This window comes from Zalophus californianus, chromosome 16 (assembly GCF_009762305.2).
Source record: "Zalophus californianus isolate mZalCal1 chromosome 16, mZalCal1.pri.v2, whole genome shotgun sequence".
In the NCBI taxonomy this organism is placed as follows: domain Eukaryota; kingdom Metazoa; phylum Chordata; class Mammalia; order Carnivora; family Otariidae; genus Zalophus; species Zalophus californianus.
The window spans coordinates 42,745,198-42,764,504 of record NC_045610.1 but is presented as its reverse complement, the minus strand read 5'-3'; the positions used below and the strand labels follow the sequence as shown (position 1 = coordinate 42,764,504).

General features: G+C 61.0%; 3 protein-coding genes across 7 annotated transcripts; 2 read left to right on the top strand and 1 right to left on the bottom strand.

The window, feature by feature from the left end:
• Nucleotides 1-877: 877 nt before the first annotated feature.
• On the top strand, nt 878-17,527 carry UBTF (upstream binding transcription factor). 5 transcript variants are annotated; one of them, XM_035724373.1, is made up of 21 exons: nt 878-1,430; nt 4,399-4,536; nt 5,978-6,153; nt 6,687-6,770; nt 6,868-7,023; nt 9,479-9,543; nt 9,830-9,950; nt 10,312-10,422; nt 10,761-10,894; nt 11,037-11,178; nt 11,480-11,521; nt 11,647-11,760; nt 11,854-12,009; nt 12,384-12,539; nt 12,642-12,752; nt 13,158-13,246; nt 13,349-13,538; nt 14,298-14,345; nt 14,467-14,538; nt 14,636-14,779; nt 14,966-17,527. In XM_035724373.1, exons 2-21 carry the CDS (start codon nt 4,479-4,481, stop codon nt 15,089-15,091), a joined length of 2,295 nt encoding a protein of 764 aa, XP_035580266.1. In that variant the 5' UTR covers nt 878-1,430; nt 4,399-4,478; the 3' UTR covers nt 15,092-17,527. The 5 variants fall into 5 exon arrangements, with proteins under 5 accessions (XP_035580266.1, XP_035580264.1, XP_035580263.1 ...); XM_035724371.1 differs by lacking the exon at nt 878-1,430 and adding an exon at nt 1,758-1,894; XM_035724370.1 differs by lacking the exon at nt 878-1,430 and adding an exon at nt 3,123-3,258 and having other exon boundaries at nt 14,966-17,526.
• On the bottom strand, nt 1,535-2,570 carry LOC113939054 (oleosin-B6-like). Its single transcript, XM_027624656.2, has one exon. The coding sequence runs from the start codon at nt 1,964-1,966 to the stop codon at nt 1,535-1,537; it is 432 nt and encodes a 143-aa protein (XP_027480457.1). The 5' UTR covers nt 1,967-2,570.
• Nucleotides 2,160-3,309, top strand: LOC118356348 (formin-like protein 5). The gene has a single exon (XM_035724375.1). It carries the CDS (start codon nt 2,214-2,216, stop codon nt 3,273-3,275), a length of 1,062 nt encoding a protein of 353 aa, XP_035580268.1. The 5' UTR covers nt 2,160-2,213; the 3' UTR covers nt 3,276-3,309.
• Nucleotides 17,528-19,307: the final 1,780 nt, after the last annotated feature.

Here is a 19,307-nt window from a genome sequence, read left to right as displayed (position 1 = left end):
CGGCGCCCGGAGCAATGGCGCTGCCCGGGGAGCGACGGCCCAGACCGCAGGCGAGCCTGTGGGAAGCAGGCGCTCTTCAGTCTTCTGGCTGCCTGCGTTCCTGACAACCCTTCCTCCGAGGAGGGGAGGCAGAGACGGACGACCGCAGCCCTCGGCAGTGGGAGGGTGGATGGTGGTCCCCGCCCGGGCCTTTCGACCCCCGGTCCGCAGGATGGTGGGGTGCGGGAGGCCTACGCGAAGGCTGCCCCGCGGCGGCTCGGGCGGCCAGGCCCGGGTGCCGGGCTCCCCTCGCGGCTCCCCGCCGCCGCCGCCGGGGGGAGAAACGGGGGGGGGAGCAGCGCCCGCGGCCTGCTTTCCCAGGGCTGGCCGAGCCTTTTTGACAAGCTGATTGCATGGCGGGGATTGGCTGGTCCGGGCGTGACGCCGGTAACAACAAAGGTGGAGTTGGAAGAAATTAGATTAAAGGAGAGGGGAGAAAAAAAAAATTAAAGGGGGAGCTGGCTGGGGACAGGAGGCAGCGACCGAGGGGGCCATGCACGAAGCGCGGTCTCCCGGCTCCCACTTCGCCTCGGAAGCCCCTTCGCGCAGACCCACCCGGATTAGGCTCTCTATCCCAACCCCGGCCCAACTACCGAAACCGGGGAGGGGGGGATGGCTGCTGCTTCTTGAGAAATCCCCCTAACTCCCACCCTGACACCCCATGCTACGGCCCAGGGGGAGAACTTTTTGCTCGGACACCTCGGATCCTAAACCCGGCGGAGGTGAGGGGCTTTGAGAACAACGAGAGGCTCGCTCTAAAACCCGGAAGGCCCTCGCGGGGAGCCGAGATCCGGCGAGGCGGGGTGCTCCCCCGGTTTTTCAATGTGTTGCAAATCTAAGAGCTTCTTTCTTGCCTTTTTTTTTTGTAACACCCCCCTCCTTTATCCCCCACCCCCTCGCTTTGGCTTCAGGGTTGCAAAAGCAAAGAGCAATAAAAAAAAAAAAAAACCGCGCACACACTCAGACACACACCAGTGGCGACAGGGGAGAGTTGGAAAGACGCAGGAGAGAAGCAGGAGGCAGAAGGCAGCGGGGAGGGAGCAATGGGAGCGGGAAGCAGGCAGGTTCCCTCGCAAATCCCCCTCCGGCCCCACGTCGCTTCGCCGGCCCCGGCAGGGGAGCAAGGAGCCGGGCTAGCAGATGGAGGAGTGGAGCTCGCTCTAGGCAGCGGGCTTGGCCGGAGAATGGAGGAGCCGCCAAGCGACCGGCTGATTGGAAGAGAAACGCAGAGCGATGGAGGCGGGGGTAGGAGGACGATTTCTCTGCGGGGACTGGCGGCGGCGGCGTCTACGCCCGGGTCGGGCGCTGCAGAGCTTGGCTAGCTTTCAACCCGCGCTCGCCGGCTCCAGCCCCGCGCGCCCCCACCCCCAGCCCTCCCGGCGGCTCCGCAGGTGAGTGCGAGCTGGGGGCAAAAACCCCAAAAGTCTCAACACACCCGCCCTGCCCCCCCACCAGAAAAAAAAGAAAGAAAAGCATTTTTTCTTTTTCTTTTTTTTTATTTTCGTGCAGCCCCCATCGCGGTGGGAGGGAAGGGGGTGAGGCTGAGTGGCCCGGAGGAGGCGGAGGGGCCAGGCGAGGCCGGGGTGGCCCCGGAGGCGGCGGCGCCGAGGCGGCTCTGACGGGCGAGCGCTCGGAGCGGCGCTGCGCTGCGCCGAGGCGGGCGGGCGGGCGGGCGGAGCGGGGCGGGCGGAGCGCCGCGCGTGGGGCTCGCCATTAGCCGTCGCTCCGCTTCGCCATCTCGGGCTTTGTCTGGCGACTCGCTGCCCCGGCGTCGGCTGCGGCGGAGCTGCGGCTCCGCTCTTCGGCCCGCCGCACCCCTCGGTGCCCCTGGCCCGCGCTCCCATTCACACGCTCGGTAAGTGAGCCCGGGCTCCGCGGATTTCGGGGGAGAGGGGTTGCTGCGAGTGGCGGCGGCGCCGATCTCCATGCGCCCGGACAGGCCTGGGGAGCCATGCCGGGCTGGATTGAACCGGCTCCCAGCGCGGCTCCTCCGCCGAAGCCCGTCGCTCCCTCGCCGTTTCCGGGGTGTAAGGAGCAAAAGGGATTTTTTTTTTTTTTAAATTTGCAGGGAGGGCATTTTGTACGTTTTTTTTTTTTTTTTTTTTTTAAGTTTCGTGTGTTTTCTGTTCGGCAGCAAGGGGACCGCGAGGTGGGCGCCGAAGGCTGGCGCCGCGATGGGCGTGCGTGCGTCCCAAGCCGGTGGCCACGCTCCGGGGAAGAGGGTGGGCGCGGAGCGCCCGCTCCAGGAGGCGGGAGAGGGGAGCGAAGTGAGGACTGCCGTGAAGCCCGAATCTCAGCTGGGAGGACTTGGGGGAGAGCTCCGAAGCAGAGCTGCGGGCACCCCTCAGCCTCCCCGACCGCCGGGGGGCCCTCCGGGCACCCCCTCTGCGGCCGCGCCTCGCGCCCTCCCTCCCGCGCCGGCCAACCTTGCTAGTTCACCCGCGGGTCTGGCGAGGTCGCTCTCGGCGCCCGCCCGCCCGCCTCGGCTCCGAGCCCCGCCGCCATCCGGGCGGCTGCGTGTCTCCCTGCCCCGGCCCCCCCCTCCCCGGCGGCGGCGGCGGCGGCAGCAGCAGCAGCAGCAGCAGCAGCAACAGCCGCCGCCGCCGCCACCACCACCACCACCACCACTACCACCACCACCCCCCTCCCCTCCTTCCTTCCCTCCGCCTCGGCCGCCCGGGTCCCCCCAGCTCCCGCCCCTCCTCCCAGCTGCCCCCCGCGGAGCCCGCCCGGGCAGGCTGTGGGAGGGAGCGGAGCCGGCGAGGCGGGCGGGCTGGCGCTCGCTCCCCGGGGGTCGGTGTGCGCTCTACGGGGAAGGACGCGCTCGCTGCCCCCGCTTCTCCCGCCCCCCCCTCCCGCTCCTCCTCCTCCCTTCTCCCTCCTCCTCCCCGCTCCGGCGGCGGAGGCTGCGGCGGCGGCGGGGGGTGTGCGAGCTGAGGCCGGGGCCGGCGGGCGGGCGGCGGGCGGGCTGCCTGCAGGCGGAGGGCGCTGTGCTTTGTGCTTTTCGCCGCGAGGAGCAGCAGGCAGCAGCAGCCACAGCCGCCGCCGCCGCCACAGCAGCAGCCGCCGCCCCAGCGCCGCCGCCGCGCCCGGAGGAGGAGCCGCTGCCGCCGCGGGAGGGAGCTGCGGCTGTGCCCGGCCGAGCGGGGGAGGGCGCCGCCGCTCAGAGCCGGGGAGGGAGCCGCCGGAGCGGGAAGCCCGGAGGCCGCGCTGCGCCGGGTAACCGAGGCGGCTGAGAGGACGCGCGCCGGGGTCGGGGCCAGGCGGCGGGGAGCGAACCGCGGGTGCCGTAGACACCGGGGGGGAACCCGGGACGCCCTCCAGGCAGGGGACTGGACGGAGGAGGACCAGGGCACTGGAGAGGACGCTGAGAGCCGGGGGAGGGGAGGGCAGGAAGCGAGGCCCGAGCCGAGCCCCGGCCGCGGGCACAGGAGCCCGCGCTTCTCCGAGCCGGCAGGCGCAGTTCTCGCCGGCCGCCGGAGGGGGCGGCGGGGCCGGTGAGCGCTGCGCCCCCGCCTCGCGGCCGCCGTCCTCCCGCCCTCTCCTTGGCTCGGCTCCCCGGAGGCCGGGGCGGGGGCGCCGGCGGGGCTGGGCCGCAAGCTCGGGGGGGGAGGCGGTGGTTCCCGCCGCGGTCGCGCCTCTGCGCCGGGCTCCTCCGTGCGCGTCGGGGTGGCTGGGCGGTGGCGGCGCCTCTGACCGGGGTGGGTGGCTCGGGGGCGGGGGGGCAGGCTAGGCCGCTTCTCTCCGGCTGCTCGCCCGCCGAGGCGGGCGGGGACGGCGTCGGGAGCCCGAGAGGGGGGGCGGCGGGAATCCGGATCCGGTCCCCGGGGGCGGTGCGGCCGCTGCGCTCCGGGGCTGGCGGCGGCTGCGCTGCGTCCGGGTCCCCGCCGGGTTGCGGAGGCGGGGGGAACCGGCCGGGGGGAGGCGGGAGGAGGAGACTGCAGCGCGTGCCCGCTTCCGCGGTCGCGCGCGCCCTTTACCCGCCCTTCCTCCTCCCCCGCCCTCCAGCCTGGGGCCTCCCCGGGGCGGGCGCACAGAGGAGGAGGAGATTTTTTTTTTTTTTTTTTTTTTTTTTTTGGCCGGGGTGGGGGAAGGAGGGCGGAGGGCGGGCGCTAGCTGCACGCGGGAGCTGGGAGCAGTCTCTCGCGTGGGCAGGGGAGGGCGCACGCGGTGGAGCCGGGCTGCGGGGGGGGGGGGGTGGCGCACTCCCACACCCACCGACCCATTAGGTCTGCTAGGGTCTTGGCAGGGCCTCCGCGAGAGTGTGGACTTGTGCCCCCCTCCCCTTTGGGGGAGGGAGGAATAGAAAGTCCCTCACCTCGCATCCCGCCTGAGTGGGGACTGGTGTTTCTCCTTAAGGGTGAGGTGGTTTTACCGCGGGTTGCCCGGCCAGCACGACCCGAGGAGGTGGCTGGAGGAGGTGGCTGGACGGCTAAAGAATGAACGGAGAAGCTGACTGCCCCACAGACCTGGAAATGGCCGCCCCCAAAGGCCAAGGTAGGAGCTCTTTAACTTATGTCCTCTTTTCCCACATGGCTGTCTGCAGGGCCCACTCCCCTTGGAAAAGCGTCGCCTGCATTCTCTGAATTGAGATGAGGGGGGATATCTTCAGTTTTATGAGTCAAGTTTGGCTAAACCCAAATTATTTGGCCTTGAGGCTATAAGCTGTATTTTTCACACTCCATTCTTTGGTTAGAGAGGGAGAAGGAGGCCTGTGCAAGCCTGCTTTCTGGGGTTCCCAGTCAGGCCAGAGTGTGTCCTCTCCTCACCCAGTGTCCTGGAATGGGAGGAAGGATGAGGAATGTGGGGGAAGGGGGGAGAAGAAAGGGATTGGGAAGGCTTTTCAGGTGTCTTATTGTTATTCAGAGGACAAGGTTTTTGGTCAGGCAGGTGGAGGGAGAGGATATTTTGGGGGTTTGAGACTCCAAGCTATAGGAGGTCCATAACTAGACCCTACCCCATCCAGTAGGGATCCTGTGTGTATGCGGGCATGGGGTAGGATGAAGCTGAGCATCTGGCCATGACTGGGGGACACTGAGAGGAGAGAGGATTATTGGCCCATGTGACCCACCCTGTGGAAACTCTGACCCAGGTTACCAGATGCAAATGCAAATGAAGAGCCCTTTTGACTCCCAGCCCTGGATATCTGTTCTCCCAGCTTACTTTCCAGGGTTGCTACCCTCCAGAGAGGCCTATTGGAGCTGTATTTCAGTGGCTGGAAATAGCTGGTTCAGACCCCTTTTTTGGCCTCCATGGGGAGTTGGACCCAGAAGACAACTCAGAATTCTGGGGGTTCTCCCTGGAGCCAGGGCCCTGAGAGCCTTTGCCCACCTGTCTGTCTTGCCTCCCAGCTGTCCTGTATGGTTCTTCCATTTCCATTCCATTTTCCTTACTTGCCCCAAATTACTCACATCTTTGATACTAGTTTACAGTTGTGCAGGAGAGAGACGTCTGCACAGGTCTGCTTCCCACACTCCATCCTCAGTCCTTGCACATCTATGGGATCCACCTAGAGCTTAAACTTGGCAACACATTTAGATGTGTTCTGTCTCCTTTCTTCTCTCCCCTCTCCCATTAAGTTCCCTGCTGGCCCACCAGGCCCCAAATCACTGTAGCTTCATTTCTTTCTCTTCCCCACAATAAATAGTAGCCTGCGGCAGTCTGGCATGTTAGAAATGATCATAGTTTTGAAGTAAGCCAGACCTGACTTCAAGTCTGGCTTTCTAGGTATGATGCCGTCTGGACTGGAATTCCTGTTCTAATCCATATGGTCACAGTTTTCCCTTATGACTAGGTCATGTCGTGTCTTTGCCTTCAGATCGGAGGTAACCAGGGATTTGGGATGCTCTGGGAAAGAAGGATTGAGCACTTAAGGACGGGGGAACAGATGAGGGGAAAGCATGAGCTGGGTATGATTGCCTTTCTTACCCCTCCCCAGACCGCTGGTCTCAGGAAGACATGTTGACTTTGCTGGAATGTATGAAGAACAACCTTCCATCCAATGACAGCTCCAAGTTCAAAACCACCGAGTCACATATGGACTGGGAAAAAGTAGCATTTAAAGACTTTTCTGGAGACATGTGCAAGCTCAAATGGGTGGAGATTTCTAACGAGGTAACTGAACCCCCCCCCTTTCCTGACACATCTACACGAACCCCTGCCTCAACCTTCCTGGTGGGGGAGAGGAAACAGAAGTCTATAAACAGGAAGGAAAGAGACCAGGCGAGGTGCTCATGTGGTTGCCTTTGTGCATTTGGGAGGCGGCACGGTTGACAGCGCCAGCCTAGAGTTCTCAGTTCTGCCACTTTCTAGCTGTGTGGCCTTGAATACTTACCGTCTTGGAGCTTCTGTCGCCTGAGCTGTTCTGGGGATTGAATGAGGTGCTGGCATGGACAACACATCGAGGTCAGGTGGTCACCTTGTTGCTGTCCTTTGGTGTGTATGGACTGCCTGGTCCTCTGCCAGAGGCATGGGCCAGCGCCTCGGTGTCAGGGGCTGAGTGGTGGCTGTTGGCCTCTGCCCTTCCCCCTTTGATAAATTCAGTCTAGTGGAAAACAGAGGAGACCCGTTGGAAAAGGGGGGTATGCTCTGGGGTGGTGTTTCCCTTTCTGAACTTCCCTTTGCACTCACCTCCTGTCTTCCTCCAGGTGAGGAAGTTCCGAACATTGACAGAATTGATCCTTGATGCTCAGGAACATGTTAAAAATCCTTACAAAGGCAAAAAACTCAAGGTGAGTTTCCAGGAAGAGGAGCATGACATGTAGGAGAGGAATGGGCCAAAGAACGGATACTGTCTGACTTTTACCGTGTCCTTGACCCTCCTTCCAGAAACACCCGGACTTCCCAAAGAAGCCCCTGACCCCTTATTTCCGCTTTTTCATGGAGAAGCGGGCCAAGTACGCGAAGCTCCACCCTGAGATGAGCAACCTGGACCTGACCAAGATTCTGTCCAAGAAATACAAGGAGCTGCCGGAGAAGAAGAAGGTGGGGGGAGGGGGGTGAAACGGGGAGGAGGGAAAAGGCAGGGAGCAGCTGGTGCAGTGTAGGTCAACTGTGGGGGGAGGCTTAGAGGGACTTGGCATCAGGGGTGGGGGTGGGTCAGCAGAGCAGAGTGTAGGGCCTCGGGCAGCCACATTCGATCTCCTCCTCCCAGTCCCACACATGGTCAGGTACAGGCACTGTGGAAGGCGTAACGCGGACTGCAGCAGGTGCTCAGTCCGGCCTTTTACCCCACAGACAGTCCACGGTGTTCTCTCATACAGCTCGGCTTCTGTGCTCACATGCTCTGTCAGGCTGGCCCAGCGGTTCATCGTCTGACGTTTCCCACTGTGGTCTCATCTGATGCACGCAGTGTCCCCATACAGGGAACCCCTGGAGAAGGGGTTATTCTGATTGTGTGGGCGCAGAACTGAGGCTCAGGAGGGACTCGTGTCCTGGGTCCCCCACTAGTGGCAGTGGAGTAGGACTCGGGAGCGCTTCTCGCTGCCACGTCCACACATGAAGTGGGCTTCCTTCCTCCACGCACACGTTTGCCCGAGGATGCCCCGTGTCCCTTGTGGCCTCCTGCTGTCCCGGGCCGTCAGAGATCATTGACCTTGGGCAGAGGTTACCCCAGTCTCCCAGGCAGGGTTGGAGCCAGTCCCACACGGTGAGGTCAAATGGACCCTCCCTGAGGTTTGCAGCCGGGCCCTGAGCGAGATTGGGGGGGGGGGGGACGGAGAAGGACAGCAAGGGTGCCGGGCTGCGAGGCGGAGCCACGGAGAGGGGGCAGCGAGGGGCAGCAGGAGAGAGAAGCGGGCACACTTGCGGGAAGAAGAGACCAAGCCGCACACAGCCAGCTCTCAGGAGGCGGCAGTGGCCGCCACCTCGTGTGTAGCCCTCCGTCTTCCCGGTTCGTGCACTCTGGCTGCAGGCTCACATGCCCCCTTGGTTCTGTACCCGAAAAGGAGCCAGCTTGGCGGGGTGAAACCCCTGTCTACCACTGCCGCCCAGGCCCAGCCGGGGTAGGAAGTGGTGGAGTTCTCCTTGGCTCCTCTGATGGGGGGGGTCGCAGAGCAGACTGTACACACGACACCCAGACACTCAGGGTGTGGGAGGCAGAGGCCGAGGGTCGCAGGACCAGGGAGGGCTAAGACACTGCGCGGTAGAGTGGACAGGGTGCTGGCCTGGGGGACCCAAGACTTGGGCCCGTTCTCGTGACTACCCCTCAATCGCTCTGTGTGTGACCTGCGGTAAGTTCCTTCGTTTCTCTGGACCTGGTCTTTATCTGAGGTGCGGAGGGTAAGCCCAACCCTGTGCGTGAACCCTGTGCGTGACTTCCTGTTCTGTGTGAGGAGGACTGAGACGGGCGCAGTGGACTGGGCTCTGTTCCCCGTTTTCTGCAGGAATCACAGGGGAAAGTAAGGCTGTCTCTTCCTGTGCTTGGTGCCTCTTCTGGGAGAGGCAGGGGTTGAGCTCAGTTGCTGTGAGCCCCTGGACCCTTCCAAGGCTGACTCTTGTGACTCAGGGGGGAAAGGGAGAAAGGAGAGCTGGATGTTGAGTGGTAGTCAGTCGAGGAGGAGAGGAAAGGGACCAGTGGGAAAGGAAGGGTGAAGAATGGAGAGGCAGGAACAAAACAGGGAAGTAATCGGGTGATGGCGGGAGCGGAGGCCAGCCCTACAGAAGGAGGTGGAGGAGAACGAAGAGAAGCCAAGGCAGAGGAGCGCCAGTGGGGGGCGGGGGGGGAGGGCTGGAGGAGCCCGCCGGCTAGGAGCCAGGACGAAGGTGACAGGAGGGGGTTCAGAATGGGGAAGGCACGTGAAGGATAGCCAGGGGACCGGAGGTACCACTCAGTGGATTGGGAAGAAAATCCAATTCAGGAGACCAGTCTATTATATGTCATTTACGTTGCAAGAATTCACCCTGGGTGCCTTCAACACCGTCTCCCCTCAGGCCTTGAAAGCAGGACTCAGCCTGCCCCCCGGCCCTGTGGGCCACCTTGGAGGCAGAGACCAGTACCAGCTGGCGCAGACATGGGAGGAGGGAATGATAGGGGCAAGGCCTGTACCACCTCCTGACTCATCGTGGGGAGTTTTGCGGTGTCGGGGAAACTGGGGGAGGTAGGGTTGGTAGGGTCCGGGGGAGTCCCAGCCCTGTCACTGCTCACTGGGACTGGGTGAGGCCGGGTCCCGCTTCTGGGACTCTCCCTCTCAACAGGAGGGAGTAGGATGTAGAGTGTGTTCTGGGAGACCCCAGTAGCTCCCACTGTTTGGTTCTAAGCCAACAGTCTGGGCTACGGTTGAGTCTCCCCAGCCCACTGGAAGGCAGGCCACCATCCCCTGCCAGCTCACGCCACCCTCGGTTTGTCCACGTCACCGCTGGGAGGCAAAATAGCAAAGACTCAGTGGCTTTTATAGCTCAGGCTTTGGGTCGTGGATGACCCCATCCCCTCCTCCCCCAGATGAAATATATTCAGGACTTCCAGAGAGAGAAACAGGAGTTCGAGCGAAACCTGGCCCGGTTCAGGTAAGGCAGTGGAGCCCAGAGGAGGGCCACAGGGCACTGGGTGTGGCAGGATAGGGTAACCCTGACCAGAGCCTCGGGCTTGCCATCTGTGAGGCATGGAAGACGGATGGGTCACGTGTAGACCCTAGTGGCTCATGCTCTACGGCAGGGACAGGCAGGTAGCCACCATCCCACTCGGCCCCAGTTGATAGGCCGGCAAGCCTCGGTGGGTGGGGCAGCTAGCCGGGGTCTCCCTGGCAGGACCCCCCCAGCCCCCGCTGACTGTCGCTCCCCACACCCTGGCTAGGGAGGATCACCCTGACCTAATCCAGAATGCCAAGAAGTCGGACATCCCCGAGAAGCCCAAAACCCCCCAGCAGCTGTGGTACACCCACGAGAAGAAGGTGTACCTCAAAGTGCGGCCCGACGTGAGTGTCCGGCCGGGGGGGGGGGACGGGGAGGGCGCGTGGTGGTGGCCAGGGGGGAGCCGCGCCAGGTCGGCCGCGCACGGTGCAGGGGAGCAGGAGAGGAGGCCCCTCCCCAGGGCTGGGCTGCATGGACAGGGCCTGGGCCAGCTGGCGTGCGAGTGCGTGCGTGCGTGCGTGCGTGAGCCTGTCCCCTTGCACCTAGGCGGGACCCCCGCCTCTCCACTTTTCCCCTCCTGGCCTGTGGGGGACACTCATGTGACCTCCTGTGGCCTGAGGGGGCGGGGGCCTCTGTGCCCCCCTCCCCCCGCCCCTCTCCCTGCCCCTGGCTGCCTGTGTGTGTCTGACGGCTTTTGGTTTGCAGGCCACTACGAAGGAGGTGAAGGACTCCCTGGGGAAGCAGTGGTCTCAGCTCTCGGACAAAAAGAGGCTGAAATGGATTCATAAGGCCCTGGAGCAGCGGAAGGAGTACGAGGTTAGGCTTCCGCTGCGCTCCTCCCCATCCGGCTCTTCAAGAGCCTCTGCCCTCTGACTCTGGCCTCCGCACTCTGCGGGAGGCGGTCACTCCCTGTCCCTCCATTGAGGGAGGGGCCTTCTGGGCCCCTCACCTCTGCCCCTACCTTCCCTGCCCCCCCCCATGAGATCTCAGGCTAGGGCAGGGCAGGGCGCCGTATCTCGTGTGACATAGCAGACACACGGCCACCCCCCAGCTTTTGCTCCCTGCCTCCCCTCCCCAGCGGCTCTCCCCGCCCCACCCTGGCCCCGGCTAACCCCACACCCCGTTGCCCTCCATCCCCCCACCTCACTCTGCAGGAGATTATGCGTGACTATATCCAGAAGCACCCTGAGCTGAACATCAGTGAGGAGGGCATCACCAAGTCCACCCTCACGAAGGCCGAACGCCAGCTCAAGGACAAGTTTGATGGGCGACCCACCAAGCCACCTCCGTGAGCGCTGCCCTGGGGTGGGGGTGGGGGGGTGAGTGGGCCAGTGGGCATCTAGGGAGCTCGGCCAGGCTCTGAAGTTGAGGAAGCCAGCTGCCCTGGTCACTCGGGGAGGCCACATCTCCTTTCCTGCCGGTTCTGACAGGAACAGCTACTCGCTGTACTGCGCCGAGCTGATGGCCAACATGAAGGACGTGCCCAGCACCGAACGTATGGTCCTGTGCAGCCAGCAGTGGAAGCTGCTTTCCCAGAAGGAGAAAGATGCCTACCACAAGAAGTGTGACCAGGTAAGTTGTGCTAAGGAGGCCTTCCGGAGACGCGTAGGCTTGGCCTTGGGAGTTGAAGCAGGAGATCTGACCCCAGCTAGGGTCTGTTGGTTATTGGGCAAACGGATCTCGGGCCCCTGCTCCAAACTTGGTGGTGTGCTGGGTCTAGCCCCTGGGCTGCTCAAGGCGGATGGCCTCAGGCCTCGTGTCTACGGCCTGTAGAGGGAGTGGAGGCTCTGTTCAGGCTCTGGACATCTTGATTGTGCTGTGAGAACCAGCGGGTCCACCCCCAGACTGACCCTGACTCCCCCTCTTTTTCCAGAAAAAGAAAGACTATGAGGTGGAACTGCTCCGTTTCCTAGAGGTGAGTGTTCCTGTAGGTGGGGCATCGGGCAGTCACGGGCCTTGGGATTAAGGCCCTTTGGACCCCCTGGGAGCAAGCTGGCAACCAGGAGCGCAGCCCCATGCCACCTCTTGTCTCCGGACCAGAGCCTGCCTGAGGAGGAACAGCAGCGGGTCCTCGGGGAGGAGAAGATGTTAAGCATCAACAAGAAGCAAGCCACCAGCCCAGCCTCCAAGAAGCCCTCGCAGGAAGGGGGCAAGGTGCGCAGGGGGCACAACTGACTGGGGGTGGGGGGGAAGGTGGGGCTCCCCGCCAGCACCCCCAGGACCCAGACCTTCTTTGTCCACCTACAGGGCGGCTCTGAGAAGCCCAAACGGCCGGTGTCAGCCATGTTCATCTTCTCTGAGGAGAAGCGGCGGCAGCTGCAAGAGGAGCGGCCCGAGCTCTCGGAGAGCGAGCTGACCCGGCTTCTGGCCCGCATGTGGAATGACTTGTCGGAGAAGAAGAAGGTCAGGCTCCCTCGGCCCACAGGGGCTGCCAGGGCCGGGTCCCGGCTGCTCCTCCCCCAGGGGCTAGCTGCCACTTCCTCAGCCTTGGCCTGCATGAGCCGCCCGTCTGCCTGGGCTCAGATGCTGAGGCTGGGAGCTCCGCGAGCCGGAAGGCGGGAAGCTGTCAGCGGAGGGCCCGGGCTCCCCAGGGAGCAGAGCTGGTCGGCGCGCTGAGCCCCAGGCTGGAGACATCTGCACCAGCCCACGCCTCGGAGCCGCCCCGCCCTGGCCAAGGGGTTGGGGGGGGGCAGGGAGGGAGCCTTGCGGTGCTGGACAGGGAGCGTGCGCCCTCTGGGGGCGGCCGGAAGCCTGACGCCCCTGCCATCCCTCCGCAGGCCAAGTACAAGGCCCGGGAGGCGGCGCTGAAGGCCCAGTCGGAGAGGAAGCCGGGCGGGGACCGTGAGGAACGGGGCAAGCTGCCGGAGTCACCCAAGAGAGCTGAGGAGATCTGGCAGCAGAGCGTCATCGGGGACTACCTGGCCCGCTTCAAGGTGGCAGGGAGCCTGAGAGGGGCTGTTCCACAGCCTGCCCGCGCAGGCCGCCTCCAGCCCCAGGTGACCCCTCCCATAGCTGACACCCCTGTTTGTCTCCAGAATGACCGGGTGAAAGCCTTGAAAGCCATGGAGATGACCTGGAACAACATGGAGAAGAAAGAGAAGCTGATGTGGATTAAGAAGGCAGCCGAAGACCAAAAGCGATATGAGGTGGGAAGAAGGGGCTCGGTGGGGCCGGCCGGTGGGGCCGGTGGGCCTGCTCGGTGGGCTCGGGGCGCTCAGTGGGCTCGGCGGCCCTGCTCGGTGGGCTCGGCGGGGCCGGGCCGCCTCCTGGCGCTTCAGGGGTCAGAGCACCCTTTCCTCGGTGGGTGGGCCGTGGAGCCAGGAGCCCCAGCCTTGGTTGTGTGACCCTGAGCAAATGTCCCGCCTGCCTCCTCAGAACCGCAGTTACACGTCCGTAGGTGGGGGCGGTGGCACTTCGGAGCGGCGGCGCCTGACCCAGGTGTGAGCTCCCCGGCTCTGCCTCGGTTTCTAAGGCACTGAGGGCATGGGGCAGGAGGTAGAAGTACTTCCGGGTGGAGGAGTGGAGCGAGCGTGACCCGGGTGTCCCCACAGAGAGAGCTGAGTGAGATGCGGGCGCCCCCCGCTGCTGCAAACTCGTCCAAGAAGATGAAGTTCCAAGGAGAACCGAAGAAGCCTCCCATGTGAGTCAGAGGGCCGGAACCCACCCGGGCCGTGGGGAGGGTCACGGCCGGAGGGTTGCTGGGTTGGCGTCTTAACCCTCCCTGCGCCGCCCCACCTCGTAGGAACGGTTACCAGAAGTTCTCCCAGGAGCTGCTGTCCAATGGGGAGCTGAACCACCTGCCGCTGAAAGAGCGCATGGTGGAGATAGGCAGCCGCTGGCAGCGCATCTCCCAGAGCCAGAAGGAGCACTACAAAAAACTGGCAGAGGAACAGCAGAAGCAGTACAAAGTACACCTGGACCTCTGGGTCAAGGTGAGAGGGCTGGGGATCCTTGGAAGGAGGAGGCATCGTCTGGCTGGTCTGCATTCATGATTTCATTCAGCGTCCGAGCAGGCCTATAGGGTAATGACTGCTATCAAAGAAACCAAGGTTCAGAGAGATTAAGTAATCTACCTAAGGTCATGCAGCTAGTAAGTAGAATAATCCAGATCAGACTGCCTTTTCCTACCTCCAGCTGGGACGGGAGGTCTGGCCCTAAGCCTCTTGAGCTCCCCTTCTGCGCCCTGGTTGAGCAGTCAGATCTGTAACATGGGGAGAGTCACCTCTGTGTTCCCCAGCTATCCAGGCAGGTTAACTGGGGGCCCTGGGAGATAGCAGGGTGTAAGGGTCCAGAGATTTGGGGAGCCACAGACCCCCTCATTTGTGGCTCCAGGTTTGCGGGGTGGGAGTGTTGATAACCCAGCTGTGGTGATGGTTGTGGGGGCTTCTCTGAGCTGAGGAAGGACTAACTCTGGAGCCTCCACTTGGGTAGAACAACAGGAGGCACACGGAAACCAATAGTCCTAGGGCGGGGGTAGTAGCCTAGAAAAGGGTTCAGGGCGTCTCCAGCAGTAGTATTGGAGCTGCGTTCTCGGATCCTGGGGGGGCTGTCTGCAGAGACCCAAGGTGCGGGGAGAGCAGCAGGGGTAAGATGGGGTCGTGGTATGTAAGCGCGTGGCCCGCTGCCTGGCGCTCGGTCGGCTGCGGCTGGGGTGGCGTCGCAACGTTTACCTCCCCTTCTGTCTCCCGCAGAGTCTGTCTCCGCAGGACCGGGCAGCATATAAAGAGTACATCTCCAACGTGAGTCTGGGAGCAGGGCGGCGCCAGGGAAAGGGAGGGTCTGGGGGGGCCGGGCGGGGGGCCCGATGTGTGGAACTCACGGCTGCTCCCTTCGTCTGTGTCCCCCTCCTTCCCCCCCCAGAAACGTAAGAGCATGACCAAGCTGCGAGGCCCAAACCCCAAGTCCAGCCGGACTGCCCTGCAGTCCAAGTCGGTGAGGAGCCCCTCCCACACGGGGTCGGGGTGGGGGCGTCCTCCGTGCGTGGGGGGGGGTGCGGCCGAGACCACTGACGTGCCCCCGCCGCTCCCAGGAGTCTGAGGAGGAGGACGAGGAGGACGAGGAGGACGAGGACGAGGAGGACGAGGAGGAGGACGAGGAGAACGGGGACTCCTCTGAGGACGGCGGGGACTCCTCCGAGTCGAGCAGCGAGGACGAGAGTGAGGACGGAGATGAGGTCAGGTGGCGGCGCGGGGCGGGGGGGGGGGGGAGAGACCCCGGTGGGGGGGAGACGGGGGAGAGGTGGGGCGGGGCGGGGGGGGGGAGGGAGAGACGGGGGGCGGGGCGGGGCGGGGGGGGGGAGACCCGGGGGGGGGGCCTTGCCCGGACGGCCACCTGGTGACCGCGTTCCTTGCCCCCCCAGAACGAGGAGGACGACGAGGACGAAGACGACGACGAGGAGGACGACGACGACGAGGACAATGAGTCTGAAGGCAGCAGCTCCAGCTCCTCTTCCTCCGGGGACTCCTCGGACTCTGATTCCAACTGAGGCTCGGTCCCACCCAGGGCTCCCCTCCCCAGCTGACCACCTTTGTTTCTCCCCCATGTTCTGTCCCCTGCTCCACCCCCCCACCCCCCCCCACCCCGGCCCCGGCCTCCCCCACTTTCTTTTCTTTTTCTTTTTGTTTTTTTGTTTTTTTTTTTTTTTTTTTGAATCTGGCGGGGGAGGGGCTGGAGGAGCCCAGGCCAGGACTCTGCAGCCTCAGAGACACCAGCCCTGGGGGGCCCTCCAGGGAGCGCACCCATCAGACTGAGCCACCACTGGACCGGCCCGGCCCAGCCCTCTTCTGCACTTGCGGTTCCGTCATGGACAATGGACCTGGGAGTGGGGTGGGGGGGGTGTCCCAGAGAGTTCGGTGAGGCCCTCCGTGCCTGCTGCCTGACCCACGGGAGGGTGGAAGCTTGGGGAAGAGCCCTCCCTTCCCAGAGGGGCTTGCCGACTGGACCCCTACATTGGAACTGGAGGCAGGGAACGTGGGGGGGAGGAGGGCAGGAGCCTCAGAGAAAAACGGGCGCTGCCCCGTAGCCCTCTCCCCTACCCTCTGCAGGAAGGAGCTGCCTGGACCCACTCACGGGGGGAGGGGGCAGAAGTGTTTTTTATATATGTGTATATATTTTTTTTTTTAAGCTCTGAGCTGTCAACGAGACGTTTCCTACCGATCTCGGCTGCCGTCTCTGTTGTCATTTCTGGGAGAGGGAGGGTTTAGGGGGTAGGTTTGGAACTTTTTTAAAGTGGTCTCGATGCGAATGGAAAAGTGTGCGCGTGTGTGTCGCCTGTACATAGCGTGGATGCACCTGTGGATGTGTGCATAGGCGTGTGTGTGTGTGTGTGTGTGCGTGCGCGCGTGTGTGTAAGAGAAGGGGGAGCCCACCTCAGTCTGTGAATCTGGTGAATGGGTTGGTGAGGGCCAGGGAGATGTTAATCCTGGTGGGAACAGGCTGGGGCAGCCCCTTTCTCCACATTCTCTGCTTTGCCTAATCTCTGATTCAGTTGGGGGGGGGGGCGGGTAACTGATTCAGTTGGGGGGGGTACTGAAACCACTCTAATGCTTCCTGTAGCTGCTTCCCTCGGCCAGGGCCACGCAACTCTGAGCCCGCTGGTCTCCAGCAGGGCATTGTTGGGAGGGGGCCAGACTGGGTGAACCTAAGAGCCTTTTATTTAGTGGGAAAGGCCTTCCCAGTTCACCTGAGAGGTTGCCTGGCCACCTTAGGCTCAGAAACTGGGCTTCAAGAAATGTATTGGAAGCTTTTAACATACACCCCCTCCTGCCTTTCCCTATATCCTCCAGAACCCCCCACCCCCATTCCCTTTGATTTCTCAGGTCTGCTCCCTTCCCCACCCCTCCAAACCCCCAGCTGGGGAAGGGGTCTGCAAAGGCTGCTTTTGCAGCTGTCCCTCTAACCCTTCCTGGCCATCTCAAAATTTCTGGTACCCTAATTCCTTGGACCCTTAATAAGCCAAGCCACCTTATCTCTGTGGATTGAAATTTTTACTTTTTGATTAAATTTTGGCGCTTCCCCCCCCTTACAATCATGTCAATGATCTATTTAGTTGGGGCTTTGTGCTTTTCCACCTTCCCCCTCTGAATGAAAGCCAAGGGGTGGAGGAAGAGTGGGAATCCACCCAGGGAGTGGGATGGGAAAGGTGGGTCCCACTCCCAAAGGAAAGCAGACAATCTGCTTTGCCTTGGACGTGGTGCTGGGGGTGGGGGAATTAGGGGAGGATACTCCCCACTCCCACTCCCCTTCCTTTGTCCTGACCCTGATATAGGGGTTCATAGGTTCTATTTCTTCCCAAGAGCCCCTGCAAAGAACCCCATTTTCCTGTTTGAATGCCCCTGTGCTGTTGTGTTTTAGTGGAATGTGTTTTCATTTAAAAACTACTTCGAATGGGGCACTTCTTTTTTTCCCCGTTTTAAAAATCGAAAATTCTTACAGTACGAACAGGGCTGTGGGGATGGGGGTGTTGGTGCTGTAAGAGGTCACTCTGAGTGCATTTTGGCACTGGGATGGGATGGTCGGAGTGGGAGGACCCCCCCCCACTCTCTCCCCTTTTTTTCTAATATTTAAGGAGTGTTTTTGTAGGTTTCAACAACAACCACAACTTGAATTTGTATCATGGGAGGTGGGAGGGAGTGTCTTAGAGGTGTCTGCCTAAGCTTAAGGCCAACTGTAGAAGTTTTGTTTTCCCTCTTTTTGTACAATAAAGTGAAAAACAAAGGTTTGACTTGCTGTCTGCTCACTGGAAATCAATGAAGGGCGGGGTGCAGGGGGGATGCACGAAGTTCAGTGGGGAAAGACTCTCGAAGCCAGCTTGTTTGCCCCTTCTCTCTAGAACCATCTTTCTCTTCCTAAAAGATTCCATCTTTCTCTTCATAAAGATTCCTTCACGTTGTTCTGTGCTGCTATTGCACTTCCGTTTCAGTTTGTTCACCTTGTGTTGTCAGACCACTAAAGACAGAAATTTGGGGAACAGATACATTATTTTCTCCCAGAGTGCACTGCCTTGGGAAATTGGGGGCAACGAACTATTAGGGTCAGGGGTTCACCCTGGTCATGTAAGGATTTATCATTGGGAGTTGGGGTGACCCTCCCATCTTGAGCCTTCAGCCTCACCCAGGGTTAGAGATGACTTTCCTAACTCCACCCAGGGCTCTTATGGGAAGTGGGCTGGGCCAAGATGACTCGCCCTCGGAGGTTAAGGAAGGTAGATAGGCTTCCCTGCACAGGCCTTGGCCAGGTTCCCGGAACCACCAAGGGCTGGAGACCTAGTCCCCATCCAGCTCTCCCTTGGCCCCACACCCTGGTGTTCTTGGCCAAATTGCTGGAAAGCTCACTGCCCTTCATGGTCTCCCATTTCCTCACCTCCCACTCACCACTCTCCTGGGGTGACTCTAAATTCACCGGCATGTTCATCATTCCATCCAGTGGGCACTTGTCCGTCTCTTGACTTCTTGGTCTATTCTGCTAGCATTGGGCTCTTCATTCTATCCTAGGTGTTCATGTCACCTTATGAACCTCCAACTATCACCCATAGGTAACTAATCCAAAAGGTGGTATCTACAGAGTCCGCTCTTCCAAACTGCAAACCTGTGTAGATTTCTGTGTATCCTCTGGGATATGTTGCAGGCACCTCATCCCTCAAGGCCCAAAATGATCACCAAACTCTAGTTATTCAAACTAGAAACTAGGGTATCAGCCTTGACTTCTCTCTCCCTCTTCAAACCTCCATATGTATTTGCTCACCCAGACCTGTCCATTCCACTTCCTGTGTCTCTTCCAAATCTGTGCACCCTTCCCCATTGCTGTCATCCCCATCCTATTCAAGGCCATCATCATTGCTCAACTTTCGCAAAGACTTCCTAAAACTAGTCTTCCTGCTTACACTCTTGCCCCCTACAGTCCATTCTGCACACAGCAACCAAAGTTATTTTTTTAAAAAGAAATCTGGGGGCATCCCACTGGCTCCGTTCGAAGAGTGTGCGACTCGGGATCTCTGGGTCATGAGTTTGAGCCCCACATTGGGTGTAGAGCTTACTTAAATGAATAAAAAATTTTAAAGAAATAAAATGAAAAATCTGAGGGGCGCCTGGGTGGCTCAGTCGTTAAGCATCTGCCTTTGACTCAGGTCATGATCCTGGGGTGCTGGGATCGAGCCCCGCATCGGGCTCCCTGCTCGGCGGGAAGCCTGCTTCTCTCTCTCCCGCTCCCCCTGCGTGTGTTCCCTCTCTCGCTGTGTCTCTCTGTGTCAAATAAATAAATAAAAATCTTAAAAAAAAAAAAAAAAGAAATCTGGTTACTTCCGTACTAACAACTTACATGACTCCACAAGGCCTGGCCCCGGCTTCCCATCTCCCGCCTTCTCTCACCCTGCTCTTCCTAATCACAACGATCCAGCCAAGTGATCTCTTTTGTTCTTCAAACATGCCTACCACAGGGCCTTTGTACTTTCTGCCCCAAATGCTAATCTCTCAATTCTACACACAGCTGGTTTTCTCATCCTGCAGGCTTCAGCTCAAATGTCACCTCATAGACAGACCTTCCCTAACAACGCTTTCTAGTGAGGCCTCCTCCTACATCTTTGTTTCTATATTTGTTTACCTGTTTATTGGCTATCTCCCCAGGTAGAAGACACCTTATCTGCTTGTCTACTACAGTAACCCCAGCACCTAAAATTGCCTGGTATACATTTGACACTCAAGAAA

Coding starts and splice junctions, on each gene's coding strand:
- LOC118356348 (XM_035724375.1), top strand. CDS start 2,214: ATGGGCGTGCGTGCGTCCCAAGCCGGTGGCCACGCTCCGGGGAAGAGG.
- LOC113939054 (XM_027624656.2), bottom strand. CDS start 1,966: ATGGAGATCGGCGCCGCCGCCACTCGCAGCAACCCCTCTCCCCCGAAA.
- UBTF (XM_035724373.1), top strand. CDS start 4,479: ATGAACGGAGAAGCTGACTGCCCCACAGACCTGGAAATGGCCGCCCCC. Junction 10,895..11,036: donor CGACCCACCAAGCCACCTCC/GTGAGCGCTGCC, acceptor CGGTTCTGACAG/GAACAGCTACTCGCTGTACT. Junction 13,539..14,297: donor ACCTGGACCTCTGGGTCAAG/GTGAGAGGGCTG, acceptor TGTCTCCCGCAG/AGTCTGTCTCCGCAGGACCG.